This window comes from Tetrao urogallus (assembly GCF_951394365.1).
Source record: "Tetrao urogallus genome assembly, chromosome: 11".
NCBI classification, from domain to species: domain Eukaryota; kingdom Metazoa; phylum Chordata; class Aves; order Galliformes; family Phasianidae; genus Tetrao; species Tetrao urogallus.
In genome coordinates, this window is record NC_136824.1 from 2,493,024 (window position 1) to 2,517,446 (window position 24,423).

Below are 24,423 nucleotides of genomic sequence, written 5' to 3' on the forward strand. Positions count from 1 at the left end.
ACTTAATATATGTTCCTAATCATCAGGCTCCCTTCCCCCTTTTCTCCCTTCCAGTAACACTAAAGGTTATTGCTATTCAGCTTTTTGCCAGTGTGTGTTGTTTTACTTTGTTAAAATGTCAAATCTGTCTCTCTGGCATAATTTTGTGGTATTAATGTTACCGTTTGGCTACACAACTGTATATTTCCATGCTGCTGTGAGAGTCACAATTCTTATCCTTTTCTTCTTTTAGATCTTTGTTAGATGAAATACATGACTGAGCTGAATATCTCAACTTTGCAATTTGATTTCTTACTTAACAGACAGTAAGGTTCTGGTTTAAATAGTTAAGATGAGCTAACTTATAACCTAGGCTTTGAGAATTTGTTATGTTACTAGCTAATAATCCTGAGATCAGCCCATGAAACACACCTATAAGAAAACACCCATTGTAGTGGATCGCTGTGTATGTTTTTGATCTCATTAGAAATAGATGTTTGGAAGGGATCGTTGTGTCTTTTCTAATCAATACCCTTGTTAGAAAAGAGGTGTGTAGTCCAGCAGAAACCTACCATCTAGTTCTGTTATCATGTTCCTATGCTAATATTTTAAAATTAAATTTCGTTTCACTTTCTGCACAGTGCATAAGGATGTGTAACCAGAGCTTGGTCTTGTTTGAAGATTGTGTCTGTATTTGGTTCCATGCTGTACTTAATTATAACTTTCTTTCTTCAGAGACTGTTCTTACTCCACAAATACTCGAGTGCTGAAGTGTAAGAAAACGTTGTCCTTATATTCCTTAACTAATGGATTATTAATAAAACCCTAAAAAACCTCACACGCACAACAGAAAACCAGTGGAATTTGTCTCCTGAGTCCATCTTTTGCAGCTCTTGCTCTGAGGAAGAGTTTTGCTGTGGAAGGCTGATCCTGCCCCAATGCTTGTGTATCTCTGCAGCCTGACTAGAGCTGTGCCTTGTGATGTGAGAGGGACCGCATGTGCATTTGCTTACATCGCCAATCTCCTCATGCGTACCCGAGGAACTCACGATGGATCTGAGCAAGACCTTGCAGCTGAGAGCCCTGAGGCTACGTGGCAGAGTGCCTCTGGTGTTGTGCTGGGTCACAGTGAGAAGATGGCATAGGTTTCACCACCTCTGTGCAGCCCATACCCGACTGATGCAGGACTTGTTCATCTGTGTGAGCTGATAGACATCACTGATGGAAAGAGTGGAGGCAAATGCCCCAGAACCAGTGTCTGGTCTGCTAACTGGAGGTTATATTGCAGCTGCAGTGCTTGCTGGTGGGAGCAGGACTGGGGATTCATGCTCACTTCAGTGCCTGAGCTTGTAACCATGGAGGCTGGGAGTGTTATGGTGGTGAGTGCTTTCTTCCTTAGACATCACTCTGCTGGGATTTCAGGCACAGTTTGGGGTCAGCAGGTCTTTCTTGATGCTTGCTCATTTCTCAGCTATTGAGCTGATTCCTATTAAAAAAAAAACAAACAAAACAAACCCAAACCCTCCAGTTTTATCCATTACATTATTGAGGAATTTTATTTGGAAAATAAGCAGAAGCATCTAGCAAACAAATGGTGAGACCTCTCTTAGACGATGCACTAAATTAAACACTTAGTGGCTTGTGTCCAGCCAGATTGGTGAGAAGATGCCTGGCAGTGCCTGAGGAACGCTATTAACCTCCCGTGCATCTCCCTTTCTTCCTAGGATGCATTCCCTACTTGAGTAGATAGCTTCCATTATTGCTTTATGCTTCCAGGACTACAGGGCCATAAAATCTCATTTTATCTGCATTACAGTGGTAATAAATCTGCACTTAGCATAGTGTTCTCTGATGGTGGTTGAAGGGAACTCTGTCAAACTGTAACTCCGATGAGTCTTTCTCTTAATGACAGGTAATGAGCGAGGAAGGACCTTTGTGGGGGGTTGACTGCTTGTCCCACTTCTCAGTGTGATGCTGCTGAGTGGGACAACTGGAAACAAGACAGCAACTGAGTTAACAGCAGAGGGATTCACAGACAGAGCAGTTACAGGGGAACTGGGATTACAGACGAGTGAAGGTAAGAGCAAGGCATCTGTCTGCCTTTCATTCTTTTATCACCCCTGTATCCAGTGCTGTGATGCAGCTGGCAATCACTGCACTGAGCTCAAGGCTCTGGTCAGCTCAGTCGGTAAGCAGCCGGTATAGAATATATATAGATATGCTGCCCAGCACAGCCTGGTGGGAAGTGGCACAATGAGGCAAAGGGCTGTGATGCAGGGAGGTGGCTTGGGATGATGCTCCACAGCTGTACGCACCCCATACTACACTCTGCACTGCAAGCAATGTGTTATAAAGCAGTTATAAAGCCTCTCCCAGGCTTTCCAAACAGCAGCATGCCTCCGTGCAGTATTTTACAGCCATGCCTGAGGGAGAGAGGTCTGACCAAGGACATGCAGCAACACCATGTCATCACCCCTCTGTCACACAGCCTGGGCTGATCCCAGCCACAGCCCTGAGCACGGATAGCAGAGTTTTCATGCTGAAAAGCAGCTTCCAGGAGCGGCAGAGCTCGGTACCTCCAGATGGGTGCCCTGATTTTGGCTCTCCTATGACACAGATCACAAAACAGATGTCAAAACCCCACCTATATTTATGGAAGCGAAAAGCTCCCAGACTGTTAGCAGACAGGGAAACCACAGTTACACAGAGAATAATAAATGGAGTTAATTCAGACAGGTTAATCTCCCGCTTCGTTCCCTGAAATTACTAATGGTGTCTTGGGGACCTCAGTCTGCAATTAATTGGTGTAAATCAGGAGCACTTCTGGCACTGATAGAAGTTCACTGAGCAGGCGGTGAGCTGAGCCCTTTGAGCTGCTTCTCATGGAGGATAACTTGGGTAACATCTGAGGGGGACAACAGACAGATGGTGCTCGGACTCCTCTGCATGAGGGGCCGTTTTTCAGATTTCTGCTCACAGCGTGATAAACAAATTCCCGGGTCCAGCACTACAAAACTTTTTAAGCCCTCATAGTTACAGAAGAGCACAGAAAAACATGAGTGCTCCAGATGCTGTCCTCAAGTAACTCTAAGAAAGGCTGCAAACTTGCATTTTTCTTTGAAAATCTCATTGCTTTTAACACGAGTCCCATTGTTGGGCACACTTGGGATTTCTAAATGTGACACCAGTGGTGTCACCCATGTCAGCTGCAAGATGTGGGCTGCACTGAGTCATGCCCTCGAAGAGATGGCTGCCTGTCCCCAGTCCTGTGTCCTGCCACTGCCACCCTTGCCATCACCTACGCACAGGAGCAAAAGCATCCAAAATCAGGCTTCTGGGGGAAAGAAGCACTACAAAACACACTGTGGTGGGTTGGGTTTTTTGTTGTTTGTTTGTTTCTTTTGTTTTTTTTTCCCCTTAGAATTATTGATTCTGACAAGACATCCTTGGGGCTGGTCAGACTCTGGAGATGTTTACCACACTGGTAGCGTCCCTGGAGCTGCTATGAGCCTGTAGTGGCTGTGAGTGATAGAGAAATACTTGCATGGTGGCAGCCAGGGAGACGGCTGGGGAGCAGGAAGCAGGAGCAGAGTTTGTGCAAAAGGTCAGCAACGGTGCAGGAATTCAGATGTTCCTGAGGGGCCAACAGGGCCAGTTCAGCCCAGAGCAAATTCTTCCCCACTGAAAGCAACTTCTTACAGATCAGCTCTACTCTAAATGAGCAAACCTTTAATGTGGAGCAGATGCAGTGACGTCTCCTTTCCATTCTAACCGGCTCCACCACATCAGAGCGCACCATCCAGGGAGCTGTCTCTATCCATTGCCTGTCTTTACAACGTGTTCTCATCAGTTTCTGACCCAGGCAGGATTAGTAACCTGTTTTGGTGCAAAGAATTAGACTTAAGATCTAATTCTGTTGTTTTTCTTTTTTTCCTGTTGTCTGCCCCCTCTGCCCTCAGACAAACACACAAAAGACTTTGAGCGGTCACTGAAGAGATGACTTCACTAACGATGATTATGATGAGTGGAAGTTGTGTTTGCAGAGAGGGGCAGAGTACTGGGCAGCACCAGTGGGAGGACTGGTAGCACTGGAACAGGTGGAGTCTCCTTCTCTGGAGATGTTCAAGACTGCCTGGATGCCTACCTGTGCAACCTGCTGTAGGGAACCTGTTTTGGCAGGGGGGTTGGACTCGATGATCTCTGGAGGTCCCTTCCAACCCCTACAATTCTGTGATTCTGTGTCAGCAAGGTACTGTTCTGGCATTAGGGCTGAGAGCTGGGCAGCGTTGTTACCTCATTTCATGACATAAACTGGGACGTTATCTTCAGGCTGCTGTAGGATTTGGGCACCTCATCCCCTGCTGAGTCCTTCCTCGCTGGGTTGTTCATCGAATACAAGAGCACCTTCAAAGGCAATATGGCTGTATGACTCACCCAGCTAAGTCACATCATGGTGCTTAGAATAAGGAGCGCTGGGCTGGGACAAGCCAAGCTGCTTCTTTGTCATGCCTGTCCTCTGTGCCTCCCCAGATTTGGGATCTCTTCCCAGCTGCCACCCTGCAACCGCACTGCCCCGCTCTCTGCAGATGCACTTCCAGGCACTGACAACCAACTCAGTGGGCAGTTTGGGTTTCCAAGATAGCCTGAGAATGAAACCCACGACAGAGCAGTCTGAAGCTGCTCCATCTCAACAGCGCCTTTTCTCTTTGCAGCCCAGTTTAACGCCAGGTTTGTGGTTACCATTCCTGTAGGTGGGTAAGAGGCAGCTCCCAGGTGCGGGCACGGCTGAGGCACTCACTGGGAAGCACTGCAGCCGTGGGGCCGAGAGCTTTGAGCTCACCGTGTGCTGCAGGCCTGGGCACCATTTCCAACACAGGGACTGAGCACCGACGGGCGCAGCGAGGGTCCAGGCCTGAGGCAGCCACGATGAGAACACCCCCTACATCCCCTAAACCCTACGGTTTACTCGGTGGTAGCAACGGTAGCGAGAAGACAGTTGGACTAGATGATCTGACAGGTCGTTTTCAACCTTGTGATTCTACTGATCGCATGGGCTGCCCCAGCCAACCGCCACCTGTGGGGAAACAGCGGCGAGGGGAGAGCAGTCAGGAGACCAGGGAGGGGAAGATGGTGAGAGGACATCATGAGGGAATGCCGCTCAGAGGAAAGCCGTGAGGCAGCTGAGGCGAAGAGACCGAGTAGTAGCGAAGGGAGACCGGAGAGGACAGATGCCTCGGCGGCGATCCACGGGGCAGCTCGGGTGAGGAAGACCCCTCACAGGAGGACGGCGGTGGGAGACCCCCGAGGCGGCTCTGCTGAAGAAACACCGGCGAAGCACAGCCCCGAGGGACGGCGCGCGGCCCCTGACGGAGCGCAGCGCGGCGCGGCGGGCGGACACGCAAGATGGCGCAAGCCGCTGCCCGCCCCCGCCGGCCCCGCTCCCTCAGCACCGCCCCCCGCCCGCCCGGCGCGGCGGCGTGCTCGCTCGGAGGGGAGCTGCGCTGAAATCCGCTTTTTGCTTTCTTCGCCCCCGTTTTCGGTTGTTTGGTGGTTTTTTTTTTTTTCAGTTTTTCTTTCTCTCTTTCTTCTCTCCACTGGAGGGTGGCTCTCGCCTCTCTCCTCTCCCTCCTGGGCCGCTCCCTCTCGGTAGGGCGCGGGGAGCCGAGCCGCCCGCCCGGGATGCCATGGCCCCGCGGGGCTCCGCGCTGCCCGCCCGCCTGCTGGGACTGCTGCTGCTCTGCTGCGGAGGTAAGGGCGTGGGGAGCGGCGGGACCTGCAGCCGTCGCCGCTTTCTGTCCGTCGGTCGGTTCCTCAGCCCCCTTCATTGAATGGGCTCAGCCCCCGCTCCGCGCTCCGTTCTGGGACCCCCCGCCTCTCCCGGTCCCTTCCCCGCCTGCGGCCACCGCCGCTCCGTCGGGCTCCCGTTGGGCTGAGCGGGGCCCGGCGCCGCCCGCGGTACCGTCCGTACGTGGGATGGAAGGACGGGGCCGTGGGGCTGAGATTTCGGGGCTGCCGGACGGAGCGGCCCCCGACCCGCTGGGAGCCCGGCCGCATTGAGCGCTGCGCCCGGCCGAAGCCGCGGCTGCAGGCATGAGACCGAGCGGTGCTTCGGCGGCCGCAAGAGCGGCACGCGCCGATCTGAAGCCCGCGGTGCCGTGCCCGTGCTTCCCCGGCTCGGCGTGCAGCCCGTGCACCGCGCAGAGCTGCCTGCACGCAGCGCACGGGACGCTTCCCGCTGACGCGACGCGGGGCTCGCGCTGTGCCGCGCTGCTGCGGAGCGGTGCTGCCGCGCGGTGCTTCCCGTGCCTCCCGCGCCCTCCTTCTGCTCAGCAGCCGCGTAAAGCAATGCGGAAACTGCTTGAGACAGCCCGGTGCGGGCAGAGGGAGCGGAGGGTGCGGGAGATCGGCTTGCGATGCGGGGCGTCCTGAGATGGGCTGCGGGCTGTTCCCGGCGCAGACTTCGCCACGTGGTTCGCAGCGGTTCGTGCTGGGAAACGGGAGCAACCTGCGGGGGATGCGAGGGGACGTGAAGGCATGGTTCCTGTCGCACCGCTGGGGTTGGCTGCAAATGTACCTCTTTTTTAAGGGGGGGAGAAAAGGAGGGAATCGTTGAAAGCAAAACCTTACTGAGCTGGGTTTGCCCGGTTCTTTGCCTGCCGCTGTCTCCTTGTCCCGTGTTGCGTTCTGCTGCGGTTCGGTCGGGCAGCCCCTGGGCTGCGCGCTGTCCGGTTGTAAAGGACCAACACGGACGCTTGGCTCTGCGTGAGAAGTTTTGCAGCGCTGAGGTTTCCCCCCACCCTCGCTGTGTTTAGCAGTGAGGTACGGCTGCGTCCCAAACAGCCTCCTGCGGCCGGGGGAGAAGGGACGGATGGGGACGATGAGCGCAGGTGCTGGCCGGTGCTTCGCCCTTCCCGCCCGCTTGGCTCCCATTCGCGCGGCTCAAACGCAGCGCGTTGGATGCGCTCAGCACTGGGACTCTATTTGCTTCTTCTTTTTTTCTTTCTTTTCTCCCCCTTAATTTCCTGGAGCTCTTTGTTTTGGTTGGTGGGCAGCTTTTTTCTTTCTTGCTGAGCCCAGCATTCAGAGGCAGGCATAGGATACTAGGGCTGTGCTCAGTAGCAGCCTCGGAATTAAGCATCGTCATTTATATTTAAGTAGGCTTAACTTCTGAATTATTGAAGCCGTAAGCTTTCACTAAGTCCTGCTCTGCGTGGCTTTGTGTTTTTGGTTTTTGATGTGAGAAAGGACTTCCTTCTGCTAAATTGGTGTAACACAATACACAATTTTTTCTCAATATATCTAAGAGGGTATCTGGTATCATTTCCTCAGTACCACTCAAAGACAGTGGATGAAATTCGAGCCTGCGTTTGAGTTTTGTTTCTCTTGAGGGGTCCAACAGGAGAAGCTCTGGGCTCAGGGCTGCTGCTTTCCCCAGAGCAGGGCGGTCTGGGGGACTGTGTGTGTCACTGGGACCGGTGCTGCGTTTGGGACCAGTGTAGGGCTTGTGTCTGCTGGTGCCACCCATACTGAGCTTCCTTTGGGGGATTTGAGAGCCAGCTGAAGGATGGGGCTGCAGGGCAGGTTGGTGCCCCCACTCCACCCTGCCACCCCCAGCACAGGGAGCTGGAAATGCTGCACTGATCGGATGGCTCTTTGCCTTGTTACTCGTCATGCACATTGCGAGCTCCTGCTCTCGTTAGGAGTGGATGGTGGCAGAGTATCCAAAGTTGCAGCCTGGGTCCCTGCCTCTCTTTGCTCGATCCCAATTTTGGCTGCTGCACCCCTGTGCAGGCAGTGCAGAGCAGCCCAGCAGAGAGCTGCAACACCTTTCCCCTGACGCGTGTATACATGAAAAAGCCTCCTGATTCCTTTCCCTCTGCCTGAGCTTTTCTCCCTTTCTTGCTCTGCAGAGCCCCATTTCACAGCACACACAGTGCTGAGCATTGACCCCCCTGCAGCCCAAACCTGGGGCTCGCAGCCCCATCTCCTCCCATCCCACTTTCCAACAGGAACACCTTTGTGTGTAACACTGGGGCAGCAAAGCCGTGCGGGGACCTTGTGCTGGTTCTGATGGCAGTGGGGCAGTGGCTATCACACAAAGCTGCTGCCAGTGTTGGTGTGGCCCCAAAGCCACGCACTGCCCCAGCGGTTCCATTACGTAGCCAGCAGCAGATCTGGGGCAGGAGATGCTTCTCCTGTGTCCCCTTCCCCCACCATCATTTCCTCGTGCTTTGCGCTCCTGGGCTTCTGACCCCGGATATTGTCCTTTTATTTGATCTAACAGAACAATGCTGGAGCCCCCCTCTGCAGATGAAGAATTCCCACTGAAATCAGCTGAATAGTGCTGGGCAGGAACACGAATGGTCTGCTCAAAATTACTTTGAAATCACAAACTTATTTGAACTTTACTGGAGCTTTTAGTTTACAGAGTTTAGAAACTAATAAATTATGGAGCGGGGCTCATGAAAACCTACCCGAGCTTGGTTTATCCAAAAGAATATGCAACATTTTGGTTTTGCAAGAAAATAAAAATAATTGTTTGCACGTGTTCAGGAGCCATTGGCAAGCACATAAAACCAATGGTTTAAGGAGGCAAACATGTCAATAATCGCACTTTAAGAGAAGAGGGAGGCACGTTGGCAAAGCGCACAGTGTGCTGCTCTGCCTTGCTTCTGCATCAAGAGGAGTCTGCTCACTTATCAGCCAACGTGCTCCTGTGCTGGTAACTTAAAGCCAGAGTGGAGGATTTGCTGCCTTTCTGGCTTTTTGCACGTGGGGGATGTTTCTGTATGAGGAGCTTTGCTGCTGGAACCTGAGAGTGCACAAAACAGGAGAGAAGTGGTTGGGTTTCACTCTGCTTTTGGACCTAAGGGAGTGCTGCGGTGCTCAGCTGTGCGTTGAGATGACTGAGGTGGTGTTTCCCTTCATCCCAAATTTCAGAGCTGTGGAGTGGGAGGTGATGGAGCAGAGGGGGAGGGAAGCAAAAGGAGGGAGGAGGGAACGGGGTGCTTCCTGAGAACGCGCTGTGGTGAGGACTTTCAAAGTGTTTAACACGTGCAGAAAGCTCTGTGCCTCCAGAAGGACCTTGCCTCTCCCTGTGCATTGCGTGCTCCTGCCCACCAGCACTGCACACAAATTTCAGGGCGATGCGATGGGACCCGGTGATGTTGGGGTGCCTGTGGCCATGCTGAGCCCAGCTCCGCATTCATCCTTTCTCTCCCTGGTCATTCTGTGTTTGTATGAGAGGTGAGATCAGGTTGGGGCTGCTGACCACGTGGGGAACGGATAACAGCATGGGGCTGCTGTGTGCTCGGGGTTCCTTCCTGTGGGTAGAGCTGTTAGCATGAAAAGGGTCTTTGCCCTTTCCAGCTCCACTGCCAGGCTGTGCCCTTTCTTTAGGGCTCATGGAGCGTGTCCTGGAAGGGCCCTTTGTGCTGGGAATGCTTCCTGCTTCCACTCTGTGCTTAACAAGCAGCCTCCTGGGATTGGCCCGATCTGGTCTCAAACATCTGAAAATTATTTGGAGCCGTTTCTGTGCCTCTCTGAGTGGGGTTTGCCTTCCCTGGATGAAACCCAGGGCGGAGATGCTGGCTGCGTGGCTGAACTTGGCATCAGGTGGCCAAGATCTCCTGTTATCCCCACAGAGCCTCCTGCAGTCCCATAGCAAGTGGGTACCTGACGGAGAAATCGCTTTGCGTAGCCTCTGTCCAAAAGGAAAGGGAATAAAAAATTCTGAGCCAGTAAACTTTACTGCCAGCAAGACATGGGGCATGCTGCAGCCTATTCTCCTCTTCTTTGCATGTAAATTTTTTCTGGATGCCCTAAAGAGCCAATTTGCACTTTACTGCAGTGTAGTGCTTTTCTCGTTAGTGTCTGGGTCAGCCTGGAGGAGATTTAAGGGGCACCAGCTGGGTTTTTAGGTTGCCAATTTCATCAGCTGAAACCTGTTTTAATCTGCAGGAGAACGCCTTTCAGCTGTGGAGAGCTGCTCCCTCCACCTTTTTGCATTTGCAGGAGTGCTTAAAAATAAAAGCACCAACAGTAAGCAGCAGTTGTAGTTTGCTGGGCCATCCCAACCTGCCCTGCTCCCATGTGCTTTGTCCTAACACCAACCCACAGCCCCAGATCTCTGCTCATGAGTGGGGATGCTTTCTTTTGGCTGTATTGAAGCAGGACCAGAGCATAACCTTGGTGATGGCTGCTGGTGGGGCGCTGCTGATTTATGCTGCGTTGCATTGGGAACAAACACAGTAAATCAGGGGAGGGCACACGAGAGCTTTCTGCTCACACAAGGACGTGCTGCTGGGACAGGGCTGGGTGCAGGGCAGGTCGGTGCACCAGGGTGAATTGTAGGGTTGTGGAGTGGATGTGTTGGAAGGGATCTTAAAGATCACCCAGTCCCACTGCAGTGGGCTGATTGCCCTCACCATGTTGGGTTGCCCAGGCCCCATCCGTGACCATGGGCAATGCAGGGATCCTGCCCCAGGATGTTGGGAGCTGGGCCTTTGGGATTGGCATTCCTGATAGGAATAGGAGGAAATTTTCACACAGAGGTGGTGAGGCACTGAACAGGTTGCCCAAGGAGGCTGTGGATGCCCCGTCCTGGAGGCATTCAAGGCCAGGCTGGATGTGGCTCTGTGCAGCCTGGTCTGCTGGTTGGCAGCCCTGCACATAGCAGGGGGTTGGAACTGGATGAGCATTGTGGTCCTTTGCAACCCAGGCCATTCTATCATTCTATTCTATGGGATTGGCTTTCTTGGTGGGATGCTGTACCTTTCCAAAGAACAGGACAGAAAGCCAACGCCACGTTTCCCAAATGGAAAAGGACAATACTCAGATATGAGCGAGTCCTTTTGAAGCTTTGAGCATGAATCACAGTGTCAAGTGAAAAATAATTAAACTTTTTTTTTTTTTTTTTAAATATACTTCAAAGTGTCTTTTAAGCTTCCCATTAATTCCAAGTTCTTTCTCTCAGCACTAAATAAATCTCTTGGTTCAAAAGCACAAGTGCTAATTGGTTTCTCTGAGTATGCCTGTCTGCTTGATCAATAGGGGAAGTAGTTTTTGTTAAATATTTGCACATATCGTCTCATATTGTGTAGCTCAGGGAGATGGTAAATGTTACTCAAAAGCAGACTTGTAGGGTGAGGGTTCCAATAATTTTCTCGTGGCCTTTATGTCAGAGCTGATAAGGCTTCCTCCCTTCATCCTTCTGTAGGAGAGAAGGAGGTTGTCCAGCAAAGGGCTGGGGCTCTGATGGGTGATCTCCTCACCTCCAACCCCGTGCCTGCTTGCAGGAGAGGCACTGCAGAGCATAATGCTGCAGGGCTGGGGCCTGGGATGCCGTGTGGGATGGGCAGGTTTGGTACTCAGCCCGTGGCTGGGGCTTTTAGACTCTATAGGGAACGCATATGTCCTCAGTGATTTCCTCTCTCACAATTAGTCACACTTTTGCTGTTTCCATGCATGTTCAGAGCATCATTTGCTTCCTTTCCATCATTTCTGTGCCTCGCTGCTGCCTGGTCAGATATTGCTGCTAATGGAGCTGCTGCCCCTCGTCCCCAGTACCTCATCCTGCTGCCTTCACCTCTTATCCCAGGTCTGGGGTCTGCTTTGAGGACTTGTGTCCCCACAGTGCCCATTTGGAAGGCCAGACCTCAGCTTCATCTGTTCAGAGCCCAGTTCTTGAAATCCATGCTATTTGTGAGTAATCCCACTGAGTGGAAATTCCCACTGTGGTTACAGCCAAGTGGATGCAGGGAAATATTTCAAAGAGGACAAAGCGTGTAAGGTGCCCAGTTCCTACCGTGTCTTGTGCCCTGCTTTCTTCAGAGCAGCTGTGCAGCAGCCCATGGGCCCTAGGCTGGGCAGTTTGTGGGCTGGTTTCTCGTGCTTGTTCCTTATGCTGTGCAGCACTGGATGGTGCAGCGTCCCAGAGCTTATATGGGGTGTTGGGGTGAAGGACGGAGCTTGGCTTCTCCCTTAATCCCATATTAGCACTTGTTATCTGTCTGATGTAAGGAGGGGCTGGGCTTCCCTCTCCTCATGCATCCCATCAGCTGGTTGCCTTGCCCTGAAGCTCAGGAAAGTGGCAGTGGGATTTCTTCAAGGACAGAAAAGCATCCCAGGAGCCAGAATTTGGGGTGCTTCTGGTGCTTCAGGCATCTGTAGGGAACAAAGCAGTCGATGTCCTGTGTCACCCCTGGAGGCACAGTCCCAAGGAGACCTCAGGAGCAGCCAGCAGCTGTCCCTGCCCCACTTTGTGTCCCACCAGTCCTAATTGTGAGTGCCCTCACTGCTGCTGCTCGAGCAGCCCGTGGTTTGGATGCAGACCGAATGTTTATGGAGGTAAACATGATTATCTCCAATCACACGCCTTAATGATGGTTATTATAATGGCAGCTATTGTGGGAAGGGCATGTAATTAGGTTGATTCTTCCTTACTTCCTTTATTGTACGTATAATAACAAGCTGTTTTATCTGAGAATACGGGGGAGCTGGGGGAAGATGGGGCATTTAATTCATTAGGATTTGTGTTGGTTGTTTTCTTTTGGTTGTCTTTTAGGTTAAATCCTAAATTCCTGGTCAGTCTGTAGAGAGCCAGAAGCTCAGAGGGGAGGCAGGAGGGGGTCCCTATCCTGCATAACATGGAGTGGGGCCCCAGCGTGGTTGGTGCTGATGAGGCTCTGTCCACTTTGCAGAAAAATGCAGAGCATTCATCTCAATTCCTTAATTTTCATAAAGTAATTGATGGCTTTGTGCTGGCTGCAGTGTAACTTGCAGAGAGGACCCCAAGGCTATCTCGTAAAGAGAGCAGTCACGGCGAGCGATAGATCACTGAGATGGCTGGGGCCAGCCTGACGTTTTAAGACTTAATGGGTTAATAAAGTGTGTGCTTTAGGTGTCTGTCACTAAGTAGAGTTTGTCCATTCCCTGCACACACTCATACCTTGACAGCAGTACCTTTGACCTGCCTGCACTACCCTGGCCTTCTTTGTCTGCTCCGTCCATCTGCCTTGGCTCAGGTTGCACTCAATGTTTATCCCCCGTAATCCAATTTAAGTTGCTGTAGAAAGCAATGGGGATTTGCAGAAAGAAAGAAAAAAATCTCGCTGGGTTTGCAGAGCAAAAAAAAGACAGGCATTTTTTCTTTTTTTCTTTTTTTTTTTTTTCTCCCTTCTTTTAGGCTAGCTCTCTCCTACTCCTCCCATGCATTAACGATCTGCTCTCCACCCAGTTGGACCTTTCTCATGGTGGGATCCTGGCCGTGCTGGGGTCTGCCAGAGGCAGGCATCCCAAAGACCATTCTGTGGCTTCTGTCTGCTGGGAGATGTTGGCCACATGCATCCCAGTCCTGAAGGAAGCCGTGGCATTGGGCACCTGGAGCCCAGGAGAAGGGGGAAGCTGGGTGTCAGAGCAGATCTGTGGGAGCTGCACCAAAAGAACGGCCAGAATGGTTTTCCCTGTGCTCGGAAATACCACTTTTCTTGCTCTTCTGGAATTTCTTCATTGCTCTTCCCTTAAAAAAAATTTAAAAAATTGCCTCCATCACTATGTTTACACCCTTCAAATATTTATATGACTCCTGTTTCTTGGTCTTTCATGTCAGTGTGTGTTTTGGGCTAACCTTTAAACAACAGCTCTATTTCTGTCGCCTTCTGTAGTGCCTAATCATGGTTGAATGGCAAATTACACCCTAAAAAGGGGTGCTGGACCAAATGAAGCATAGCAGGCCAAAGACATAGAGTTTAAACGTTCAGTTGGCAAAAGAAGTAAAGGAGTGTGTATCTGTGCGATGGGAAGGGGGGGTTTGCCTGTTGTCGGGACAAATTCTGCAGTAACTTATCTCAGCCTTGGAGAGCTGCGTCTGTGGATGTGCCTTTGGAAACCGAACCTGGGATTCTGAGGGCAAAGCCTTTGGATGCAAAGCACGCCCAAAGGTTGCTTATTTTTCTGGAATGTGAATGGCCTGTTAGCTGCCTTAGTGTTGACTGTCGCTTCATCTTGTTGCTGATGCGTTGCCCTTCTCTCTCCTCGCTTTTCAGATTTCGGTCACTCCTCTGAGCTGGCGTTCGTTGTGGAGCCCAGCGATGACATAGCGGTGCAGGAGCAGCCCCTGATCCTCTACTGCCAGGTGGAAGGCATCCAGCCCATCACCATCACGTGGCGCAAGAACGGCGCCCTGATCGTGGACAGCGAGAACGCCTTCATGTTGGCCAACGGCTCGCTGTACGTCTCCCGCTTCCAGAGGGTGCGGGGAGACGGCTCCTCCGACGAGGGCGAGTACGACTGCATGGCACAGAACCATTATGGGCTGGTGGTGAGCCGGAAGGCGAAGATCCAGGCGGCGAGTAAGTAGAGGCTTTGCCCTGCCGTGCTGTGGTTCTGCTGTGGGCTCTGGTTTTGCTGGGAAGCGTGGTGTGACGGTGATAGGACAAGGAGAAATGATTTTAAACTGAAAGAACAGAGATTTAGGCTAGGTGTCAGGTGGAAATTCTTTACTCAGAGGGTGGTGAGGCCCTGGCACTGCTGCCCGGAGAGCTGTGTGTGCCCCATCCCTGGAGGTGCTCAAGGCAGGGGTGAATGGGGCCCTGAGCTGGTGGGGGCAGCCAGCCCACGGCAGGGAGATTGAAACCAGGGTCAGCTTTGCAGCTTGATGGACTCTGCTTGGCCAAACCAGAGACGAAGACCTTCAGAAGGTCATGGTTTCTCTCATTTTGTTATTTAAGACAGGCAGTGTGGAGGCAGCAAGGTCTTATTTACTATCAAGCGTGGCAGTGCCTTTGGGGGCAAGGCTAACAACACCAGACAGATAGTCTGGTGGGTGAGCCTGGAGGAGGAGAGAGATGAAAATGTCAGCGAGGGAATGAAATTTAAAGGTGGGGGAGGAAGAATTACAGGGCTGGCTGCAACTCCAGCCCCTTGCATCTGGAAATGCTGCAGTGGCTGTGGTCCTCTTGGGGTGTCTGCTGTTGGACTGGATAATCCAGCAGGTTGTTTCCAACCTTGTGATTCTGTGATTCTGGTGACTTTCCCCCTTTGCCAGCTCTGGTTGTGGATCTGTCCTGAGACTGAAGCAGAGCTCAGGAGCTGTTCACTGTGGCTTCTGTCCTTGTGTAGATGGCTTTGCTCTCAGACTGTTGCTCATCCTTTTTGCTTGTAATGAGAAGTTGCTGCTAAGTATAATTTCTGTAAAGCTGGGAACATGGGCGTCCAATAAGATCCTGAGACCTGGCCAAATGCTGATCTGTTAAATTAAGTGTTATTGAATTGTCTTCCAGCTTGTTTGGAAGGTGGCTACCGCTATTCTTAGTGTGCAATCCCATTACTACTTCTTCCATTGTATATGCAAGCTACCCCATGCTTTCTTGGTGCAAAGCAGAAAAGTCTATGGCAAAGTATGGGGCCAGACCCAGGGTCCCCTGGTGGCAGTCCCCAGCCTGGGGGGCCCTTTGAAGCTCCGCGTCCCACTCCCCGCTGCGCTGGGGTCCGCTGGCAGCCCACCAAGGGAACACTTCAGCCCTTGTGTATAACAATTCCCAAGTGCATGAAGTGGCCATCTGCAAACCTAGCTTTTCAGTAGTGTAAGAAATGACATTGTCCAGGAGCCAAGGGCTTTGGGTCCGTGCCAGATTAGCAGCTGGATCTAAAACTTGTCAGTCTTGGCGGTGCTAAACCTCAGAGCGCTTTTGTGAATGGCTCTGGCATTTATGAGCTGGGAGCTGGCTGACGTGCAAGCACAGTGTCAGACTTCTCAGACCTGTAAACAGGAGACATGAGAGCCAGAGGAATTACCTTTGGGATAGCAGATTGTCAATAAACACTGTTATCTTGGCTGTGGCATCAATATGTATGTGATGTGCTGTGTGTCCCCAAATAGCATTTCCTTTTGTAGCCATCTTCGTGTGAATCAAAACAAAAAAGGGATCACGCTGAAGATGCTCAGGAGCCCATTCTGTCTTTAGGCTCTGAGAAAACGTCTGGGTGAGGCCAGCACAGAATGTAGGGCACCTGACTTTGATGCCACAGCTTCTGCTGATAACAGGAGTGACTGGGGAAAACTGTGGGCAGGTGTAACCTGCTGCCCTACTCAGCTCCTGGTGTGATGGATGGCAGCACAGGGCTCGCTTCTGCCTCCTGAGAGCAGATCCCAGCTGTCCCCTCCAGCCTCTGTATCTCAGGGTGGTTACCTGCAGGTAACAGAGATCTTCCATGCTCCAGATAATCAAATCAAACAAAGGGTTGTCAGCTGCATCTTAGGGGAGCACCGCATTGAAGCCATGGGTGCTGGCTGCCTGGAAGAAAAAAGCCACGCGCTGAGCAGCCCTGTGCAGAGCAAAGTAAACAGTGCCAGCGAGTAAAACCTCATCCCAGCGCTGATCTCTTCTTCCCTCTGAGCCTGACATCTGAGCACAAAAGCAAAGGAGAAACAGAAACCTTTTGCAAACAGAAATCTTGAAAGTTGATCAAGGCCATGCTACTGAGGAATAAAAGGGATCTGACAGAGCAGAGCCCCTCGAGAGCTCTGCTGCACTTTCTGCTGTCTTCAAAGGCACGCTGTTAGTCTCATATCACCGTTACAGACCCCGGCTTTGTATTATTGCTTGGAATATAATCTTCTTGGCTCGGAGGAATGTACATATTTGCATTCAGGAAATGTGGGTTGGATATCATATTTTTATGTTTCAAATGTACTCTGACAGTTGGCATGAAGCAAAGTCTAAGTGGAAGAATATGGGGCTCGCAGCCGCGGCGCGTGCGGCTCTGCTGGCGCTGGGAGGGCAGGTATCCCCTGGCAAAGAGACCACAGCTTTGGCACAGGCTGTAAACCACCGAGGTGCTGCAGTTTGTAACTCTGCCACGGTGATAGGTGTGTGTAGAAGTGGAAAACGGGGCAGCCTGTGTTGTCAGTCCCATCCGCCCCGGATCTTATTACTCCCCTGCCTCAGTTTCCCCATGGAGCGAACACGTCTTAAAACCTTCCTCCTCCAAACGGGCTGATGAAATTGCCTGAAGTCTTTGGGAATTTCTGTATTTTGCTCCTAATAAGCAAAGATACGGAGCGGAGGGAAGCAGATCTTGTCTGTTCTGTGGGTTGGCAAGTTGTGTGTGAAGCACGTTGCTCATATTTTTGTGCTGTCACCTCCTTTTGAATGACTGTGCAAGCAGTGCACATGTGGCTGAGCCAGGCAGGGGCCTCGGCATTCCCACCCTCTGCCTGGCACACTGCTTGGAGTGCCCTCGGTTGGCGTCTCTGCTCCTGTTCAGAGCCTGGTGTGGAGGTTGAAGAGGTGGAATGCAGCATGTTTTTATGATCTGATCAGCTTATTGAATACAGATCTTTTCCCTAATGACAGTTTCATGATTTCTCATGACTCGGTGCTGTTTTAATTAATATCAGTTTGATGTTTTCCTGAGGCAGGGGTGTCCAGGAGAGCCCGGCTGTGGGTGAAGACACCCCCTGAGCTCTGGACCCACTCCTTTGGAAGCTCCCTGACCCGCAGCCACCTGTGGCTCTCTTACAGCTCTGCCTATTGATTCCACTTTTCTTCTCACTGCTGCCCTTTGCTCAGCTCAGCCTTCCTCATGTTGTCTCGTGGCATTTCCAGCCCTTTTGCCAATGCTGTAATTTGATGGAGCTGGCTCTGCATCATCATAAATCACAGGCCGGCCAGTGAAGTAAGACCCATTGATTATATCACTCAATAACAAGCAGTTACCACTAATTGGAAATCACCATCTAACTGGGTATTGGTTCAGGCTCTGCACGCATCCAGCCTGAGAGTAGCAATTTTCACTGTTTGATCTGGTGCTATTAAAAAAAGATTAGAAAAGAGAAAGTAAGTCAATCGTGCAACTTGGATCCAGAGACATTTCTTGAAGCTTGTTGAAACGGGCCCAGTGTGTGACAGCTTGGTGTGAGAGCAGCTCTGGACAGACCTGGGCTGGCAGTGCCACACTCCTCCTTTGCCTTGCCATCGGGGACCACTCATCACCTATCTTAGCACCGTGCATCCCCTGTGCCCACAGGGCTCCCTTACCCCTTCCCTTCTGCATCTAGCCCTGTGTCCCATTCCTCCATCCCCCTGGTCATTCTCAGCCTATCTTGGGGTCACCTGCTCTCCCCACAGACTCCCAGGCCGAGGGTCTGGAGGCCGTTTACAAAATATAAAGAGAGGGAGGTCTGCTGAATATGCATGCTCACGAGTTGTTTTCCCTGCTAAGCTGCTGCTGAGGGGAGGAGGTTGCGAGTTGTGGGGTTTTCCAAGCAGCCCACTTCTTCCCATGGGTTCAGCTCCTCTGCGTGGAATACATTCAGGGTTTAACCTGCAGCCCCTTTTCCAGGCTCTGGGGTGGTGGGAAGAGCTGCTGAGCCCAAATAATGGCAGCATTTATAAGAGTGTAGAGACAAGAAGGAAGTCTAAAAGGATTAGAGAGAGACAAAGGGGGCTGATTATTTTATGGGTCACAATACAAGGCATTAGAGCGAGATCACAAAGGGATGTAATTACAAAAGAAGGCCATACTGGGGGGATCAAACCAGGCTTAGAGTGGGAAATGTTTTTACACAGTTTTGTTCCACTCATTATGAAGTTAGCATTTAAAATTAAGGTTTATATAAGGTGGCACCAAATTTGTCACCAGCGTATTTCCTGGGCAGTGCCACTGTGGGATGCAGGCTGAGTTTGGGAAGTGAGACCTTAAACACATGGGTTTGCTATGGGATTTTCTGTGCCTTCCATGTGAGCGGAGCCCTGGCTGTCACCTGTGCTTGCACCGTGCGAGGCTGTTCTCACTGCTGGGATGGGATGCTGTTGTGGTGGTCTGTTCTGGGGTGTGAGACACGTGCTGGTGGGAAAGAATGTGTCCTGGTGTCACATTGCTGCTTTGTAGATACAGTTGTGCTCCTCCCAGCGACTTCTGGCTGTTGTTCACTTGCAGTTTATCACAGTTTAACATCCAGGGCTGCGTACCAGGCTTCCTGCACTCACACACACAGTTGTGTTTGCATTTAATGCTCTTTCTTATCTGGTGCTGAATATTGAGTTTGAGCAGAAGGGCTTCATGTTGGTACCTGCTGTGCTTCTCTGGCTGGTCATAGAATCATAGAGTGGCCTGGGTTGAAAAGGACCACAATGATCATCCTGCTATGTGCAGGGCTGCCAACCAGCAGCCCAGGCTGCCCAGAGCCACATCCAGCCTGGCCTTGAATGCCTCCAGGGATGGAGCATCCACAGCCTCCTTGGGCAGCCTGTTCCGGTGCTTCACCACCCTTCCTCCTAAGCTTCCTCCTAAAACTTCCTCCATCCTCCTGATGTCTGTGCTCTCGGTGCTCACAGGTCTTGGTGAACCCAGCACAAATTCTGGGTGTGTAGCAGTGGTTCTCAGGGGGGAAAAATTCCCGACAGGAGCTACAGGAAAAGAGAAGGAAAAAATAAAATGGAGTGGAGCAAAAAGACTGAGAGGCTTCCAGGGGAGGGAGATGATGGTGAGTGGGCTCTTTCCCTTCACCAGCTCTTCTTCCTGCTGCCTCCAGGACACTCTGGCTCACATGATGCTGCCTCTTACATCTACACTGTGGCCCCACATGTGCTGCAAAGCAAACACACATTTAGGAGCCACCGGGGGGAGCGGGGAGATTTGGCTGGCAATTCTTGTCGATTTGGGGGATTAAAAGAGTTTATCACTTAACCACTCGCCACATTTCAGTGTCTGCATCTAAGAGCCAGAATCCATCCTGAGACTCGAGCCCATTATAAGGCCATATTTCTCTCGGCTGCTCATTTCGTAGCAGTGTGATAGTTATTTAAATATCATCTCACACTTCTCCACAAGGCTTCTGACGTAGATGCGCCAACCTTCGCTCCAGCAATGTTATCTCTCATATAGTGGGTTTGCACTGCAGGCAGTAATGTCACTTAGTCATTTATAGAAAGCTCAGGGGAAATATATCAGAAGAATTTCATTAATGGTAGCACTGTTGAGTTATTTGTCTCAATTAACTCTCGGAGCACAGAAATTCTGCCAGCTCTGCAGTGTGGGGATGCTCCCCAGTTCTCTGCCTGGGGTGTTAGCATGGTGCCACAGGTATGGCTTTCATTCTCGTATCCTGAGAAAGGCCCAGCCCCTCAGCCAGCTGTGCCTCAGTTTCTCTGAACAAGGAGTGATTTGCCCTTTGCAAATCCCTGTGCATGTCAGTGCTATTGCAAAGCGCTCTGAGCACCTTGGGGACAAGCTGGGGACCCACATTAGCTGGGGAATTGTTTCATCTGCGTCTTTGCTTCACTGCAGGCCTGCCAAGAGGCCAATGCAGTGCTGGTGCTCAGGTGAGAGAGGGGATTGTGTTCCTGCTGCCCTTCATTGGCAAGGCTGTGAGTAGGAATTAACTTTCCAGGGCATTTGACCATAGCAGTCGATGCTCTTAATCTGGTGGGTAACAGCAAGTATCTCCAAGGTAAAGGAATGTGCTGCTGCTTTTGCCTCGAAGCTCTGATGGTGCCTGTGACTTACAGTTACTGAAAATGACCAAAATACAAATAAATAAAGAGACGTAGGAAGCTGTTGGTAGAGACATCTCAGGGCTGTGTAGTTCACCCTGATCCCGCCATGAGTTTGGGATTTGAGGACCCTGATTTGGAATGTTTGAGGTCATTGGGTGCAGAAGTGACATGAGCAAAGGCAGTCCCCCAGTGACCTCCATGCTTCCCCAGCGTTCCTCCCGAAGCTGGGAGGGACAAATCAGTGAGCAGACAGCAGTTGGGATGCTGGATCCTGTCTTTTCTGCTCCACTTTTGGCTTGACCCTCCATCACAGCCCTGTTGCTGGGAAGGGGATCTGCTCCCACTCCTCCTTGGCACAGCATATGGTTTTCAGAGAGGTTCTTGCTTTAAACCCAATTTTACAGTTGGGTTGACTGAGGCAAAAGGAGGTCAAACGATTCGCCTGAGGTCACTCAATAAGTGGCTCAGATTAAATCTCAACTCACAGCGCTGCCCGTTCCCAGCGCTGGCTGTGCCGGCTGGACCAGATGGCCTTCTGAATGCAGCGTCAAGATCCTCGTTTTTTTCTCTACCTCATTGTTCTCCATTGTGGGCTTCTGAATGCAGGACCTTGAAAGTGAGAGTCGTTTGGATTTGCTGAGTCTGTTTAACGATGTGGATTTGCGGGACAGGGCTTCAGCACGCCGCTCGGCTACAGAGGTTGGAATTTTGCAGATTTTCCTCTTCGCTTTGGATTCCTGATATTGAAAGTCTCTCTGCCCCTACCAGCTAAAGGTAGCTGCAGTCCTATTGCGGGGTCCCTCTCCATGTGGTGACTGTGTCCCGGTTTTGCCTCGCTGTGCTGTCAGTGCTGCCTGAGCTTCTCCTTGGCTCAGCCCTGGGATGACACAAGGGCTCAGCACTGGGCTCTCCTGTCTGAATGATGCCATGTTCAGCTCTGGGAGCCTGCAGGCACTCGTGTCAGCTCTAGAAGCACAGGAGGAAGCGCTGATGCTCCCCTCGTGATCCCTTGGGGTGTCCCACACATCACTCCTGACAGCAGCAGGGGCCAGGCTGCATCTGGAGCAGAGCAGTGATGTCATGAGACGAGCTCCGTCCCCACTCCTCGCACCGAGGAGATCCCTGAGAGAGCAGGCAGGCGAATCCTTGGGATGTCTCCAGGAGCGGAGATGTTCTCTGTGTACTGGCAGAATCCTCTCCTGTCCCTCCTCCCTGAGACCAGCACCTCTCGCATGCCTCTGTAAGTTGGCACCTCTTGAGCATGCCTTGATTAATGGTGGTTTTTTGTCAGTCCTGAGGCCCCCATTATGTCCCTTTGATGCTGCATTTCGCACTTACCACTGTCAGTGAGCTCAATGACTAATTTTCACAGGTCAGAGGAGAGGGACAATGGATCAGGCCACGTTTGGAAGAAACAAATGAAATTTAGCTGCAACTGAGAGCGCTAATTAAGAGTGAGGATCAATTTGGATGTACAAAAGAGAGAGTTTTAGGCTGCTGGTGTGTAAATGAGCGGCGGTGTTGCCCTAGCAGAAAAGACTCTGTGTGTGCATACTTCAGCTGCAGCATTGTGCTCTGCTGCATTTGATCAATACTTGTGTGCTCATTCATCAAGGGAAAACCAAGTGTTTTCCTGCCTGCTGTGCCCAGGAAGGGCAGGGGCAGCAATCCTGCCGCATCGAGTCATTGTGGATCACAACGAGATGGTTGTGGCTGGCAGTGGGATCTTTCTTGTGTTCCTTTGGCCACTCCCAAGTCTTCTCATAAAAAGAAAGGTGAGAGTTGATGTGTTTTCTGGGGTAAGCTGTTTGCAGATGTCTAAGCTGTGCCGTTTAAAGTCAGTTTGCAGATCCTTCTGGTAGTAGAAACGGATCCTGTTTGTGTTTGGATTTGCTTTGGGCATAAAGGTAGGAGCATTAACCAGAGCATCCTTCTGCCAGGAGAGTTCCCCAGGGCAGCTGGATTCCCTTGAGGCAAAGACCAGATTCGTGCTACTCCCCAAGGATCAGGCAACAGCAGCAGTTCTATTTCCACTTGTTTCTTGGTGTGGTTGCCCATTGCTGTGTGTTTTCCCTGCAGCTCAGCATCTCCTGTGCTTGTCCTGCCACCGTCCTGTGCAGTGAAAACCTGTGGCTTGGCTCCTGCACATTTTGGGGTTGTGGTTTTCACATAACAGCTGTGAGGTCTGGTGGTGTTTGTTTTCCATAAGCCTCCTCCCTCCCAGAGGGCTGTGGGACAGTCTTGGTTGAGGGTTTTGCTTCATCTTGAGTTCTTTGCAGTGACGGGGGAAGTCCTGACTGCTTCTGTCTGTGATGATCCTGATGCACAGAGAGGAGAAGTAGGTCAGCTTAAAATCCCTCTCCAAAATAAGGAGGGGAAAGAAGAAGTCCATATAAAAATAATGAGTCTTAAGTGAGCCCATAGGTAATAAGGCTTGGAGGTATTTTATGAGCATTGGGAAAAATCTGTCTTTAGATAGATACAGGGCTTGTGCTGAAGGGGCTGTGGAGGAGATGCTCCAGGGCACACTTGGGGTTCTGCAGGCTCTGCCCCAGAAACCCAGAGCAGTGGGCTGCCCATCACCTATCAAAGGACTTGTCTGCACCCTAAGCACAGCACCTGGGAGCTGGCTGTAAGGATTCAGGTGTGACTGCTTTGGCCAAAGCAGTGTGGTGGGTAATGCCTTGGGAAGCCTGGCTCCACTGATGGCATCCTATTGACCTTGGGCACCTCTGTGACAGCCATCTGTTCTCTGGAATTGGGGATGGAGGCTCCGATCCTCCTGGTCCCCTCCCAACTGGTTGGGTCTGGCTGGGGCCCTGCTCCTGCTTGGAGCAGTCCAGCTCCATTACAGCTCCTAGGCAGCTACTTAGAAAAGGTAGCATTGGATATACATACAGAGGCGTTTGTGCACCCACGGACCACATACAAACCTTTCTGTATAGTTTGCATCCGTGTGAAGCACCTCTGTGGTCCTGCAGGAGAAGCAGGGTTCGTGCTTGCACAGCGCCCTGCCCAAGGGAAGCCTGCTTAATTTTTCTTTCACTAACGAGGCTCCCCTAAGAATGAGAGATTACCTGCTCTTCCAAAGAGTGCTTCCTGCATGCGAAGGAGCCTGGATGGCTCACAACTTTTAATTAGCTCTCCTGACCGAGGCAAGGATCCCTCCTTCCCTCCTTGCCTTGCAGAGAGGCAGTGATTAGAATTACAATGAAGATAATCCAAACTGTGTGTGTAGGGTTTTCTGTAAGCGGAGAACAAAGCAGGACATCCATCTGGTGAGTGTGAGCCCATAATACCTTTCTGCTCATTTCTCCAGTGCAACAGGAGCTGTTTGGGACGGAAGCAGGCTCATTATTTTGGCAAGGCTTGCTGACACGCAGAGCAGCGCTGCCTTGTAATCTCAGAGGCACTGAAACCGCTGCTCAGGAAGGAGCGGCGCTTTCATTTTTAAGTCCACCTTTGCTTTCCTCCTTGTTAAAGCCCGTAGCGACGAGGGATACCAACCTCAGCAACTCATTAATGTATGAATGAGAGAGACCCTCGGTTTTTTACCGAGGCTAATCAATGCTGAGAGGAGTTTTAAAAGATACTGCTGCTGTGACAAACATCCCCGCAGCAGTACCGCATTGGCCGTGCCCAGGGGTGACATTGCAGGAGACAACCTCCTTATGGAGCGAGCTGCCTCCTGTCACTTAAAGCCTGTTCTGCACAGGTCAGAGCTCCTGCCTCAAAGCTTTGGCATCTCTCGCCTGTTGTGGTGTCCTGCCAGCGGGAGGCAGCCCAGGGGAAAGGCAGTGTGTGCAGCAGGGAAATGCAGCGCCGAGCCCTTGGGCTTTCTGCTCAGCTGGCTTTTGCTGTGCTGCTCCAGCACTGCGAGAGGATGGGAACGAAGCAACAAAAAGCAAGCCGTGCCGGCAGCGCGACGCATGCCTTGACTCCC

General features: G+C 51.5%; 1 protein-coding gene across 1 annotated transcript in view; it reads left to right on the top strand.

The window, feature by feature from the left end:
* Positions 1 to 5,663: 5,663 nt before the first annotated feature.
* The window catches only part of IGDCC3 (immunoglobulin superfamily DCC subclass member 3), a gene marked incomplete at both ends in the record, with an annotated part of 83,084 nt that continues 64,324 nt past the window's right edge, over positions 5,664 to 24,423 (top strand). Inside the window, 2 exons of the mRNA XM_079540921.1 lie at positions 5,664 to 5,727; positions 14,025 to 14,330. Coding sequence (XP_079397047.1) covers positions 5,664 to 5,727; positions 14,025 to 14,330 — 370 coding nt within the window. The remainder of the gene's footprint in view (positions 5,728 to 14,024; positions 14,331 to 24,423) is intronic.